Here is a 1,328-nt window from a genome sequence, read left to right on the forward strand (position 1 = left end):
AGAGCGACTCACAAATTGATGCATTCACCCTATAGCCAGTGGGATAACCACTTTACAATTTTTTTTGGGGGGGGGGGGTTGAAGGATTACTTTATCCTATCCCAGGTATTCCTTAAAGAGGTGGGGTTTCAAATGTCTCCGGAAGGTGGTGAGCGACTCCGCTGTGTGTGTGGGGGGGGGGTAGAAGGATTGCTTTATCCTATCCCAGGTATTCCTTAAAGAGGTGGGGTTTCAAATGTCTCCGGAAGGTGGTGAGTGACTCCGCTGTCCTGGCGTCGTGAGGGAGCTTGTTCCACCATTGGGCTATGACAGGGTTGGCTCACTTTATGAATGTGGATCACAATAAGTAGGCATATTCTCTTAAAATACCCCTCTCCCTCTCTCTCTCCTCTCCCTTTTCCTCTTGGGGCAGTTTGAGACAAATCCTTGGAGAGAGGGCTGGGTTGGGGGTCAGGACGGTGTGTGAGGGGGCCAGAGGGTTATTTTGGGAGGATCTATCAGCATCCCTGGCTGGAGCTGCAGAGTGTCATGACACGTGTGGTGGATATAAAACACACACACACACACACTCTTGCCCCCTGCCAGCCGACACAGCATTCCACCGTTAGCAGACGGAAACCAGTCCCCCTCCCCATCTCTCCCCATCTCTCCCCATCTCTCTCTCTCTCTCTCTCTCTCTCTCTCTCTCTCTCTCTCTCTCTCTCTCTCTCTCTCTCTCTCTCTCTCTCTCTCTCTCTCTCTCTCTCTCTCTCTCTCTCTCTCTCTCTCTCTCTCTCTCTCTCTCTCTCTCTCTCTCTCTCTCGCTGTACCCCCCTTCCCTCTCAACCCCCCCCCCTCTCTCTGGGTGGAGTAAGTGGGCTGGGTCACAGAGGAAGCATGTCAGACCAGTGAGACAGTATACATACACAGAGCAGTTAGAAGAACCAGAGAGACATACACTCTGTGTGCAGTGTGGTTTAGCGCGTGTGTGTGTTACTAAGTAGTGATGGTAGCAGAGGAGGTGGTGGTCACTCTCTCAGGAGGGGCTCCATGGGGCTTCAGACTGCAAGGAGGAGTAGAGCACCAAACACCACTACAGGTGGCCAAGGTACAACGTGTGTGTGTGTGTGTGTGTGTGTGTGTGTGTGTGTGTGTATGTGTGTGAAAGAGTGGTGTACGGGGCAGATGGTGGAGTAACAGTTGCAGGATCAGCTGTTGTATATAAATGGTGGTGTGCTCTCTCCATGTTGTATGCTGTCTGTCTGGTACGATTACTGAGCTCTCTGGTACAAAATGGCTGCCTCTCCCCATGCAATGTAAAGCACCGAGCAGCTGGACAAGTTCTGTAT

General features: G+C 51.7%; 1 protein-coding gene across 1 annotated transcript in view; it reads left to right on the top strand.

Moving 5' to 3' along the window:
* Positions 1–985: 985 nt before the first annotated feature.
* LOC311134272 (synaptopodin 2-like protein) overlaps positions 986–1,328 on the top strand; it is a gene marked incomplete at both ends in the record, with an annotated part of 15,839 nt that continues 15,496 nt past the window's right edge. Inside the window, one exon of the mRNA XM_084167896.1 lies at positions 986–1,087. Coding sequence (XP_084024022.1) covers positions 986–1,087 — 102 coding nt within the window. The remainder of the gene's footprint in view (positions 1,088–1,328) is intronic.

This window comes from Coregonus lavaretus (genome assembly GCF_964263955.1).
Source record: "Coregonus lavaretus genome assembly, chromosome: 1".
Taxonomy (NCBI): Eukaryota; Metazoa; Chordata; class Actinopteri; order Salmoniformes; family Salmonidae; genus Coregonus; species Coregonus lavaretus.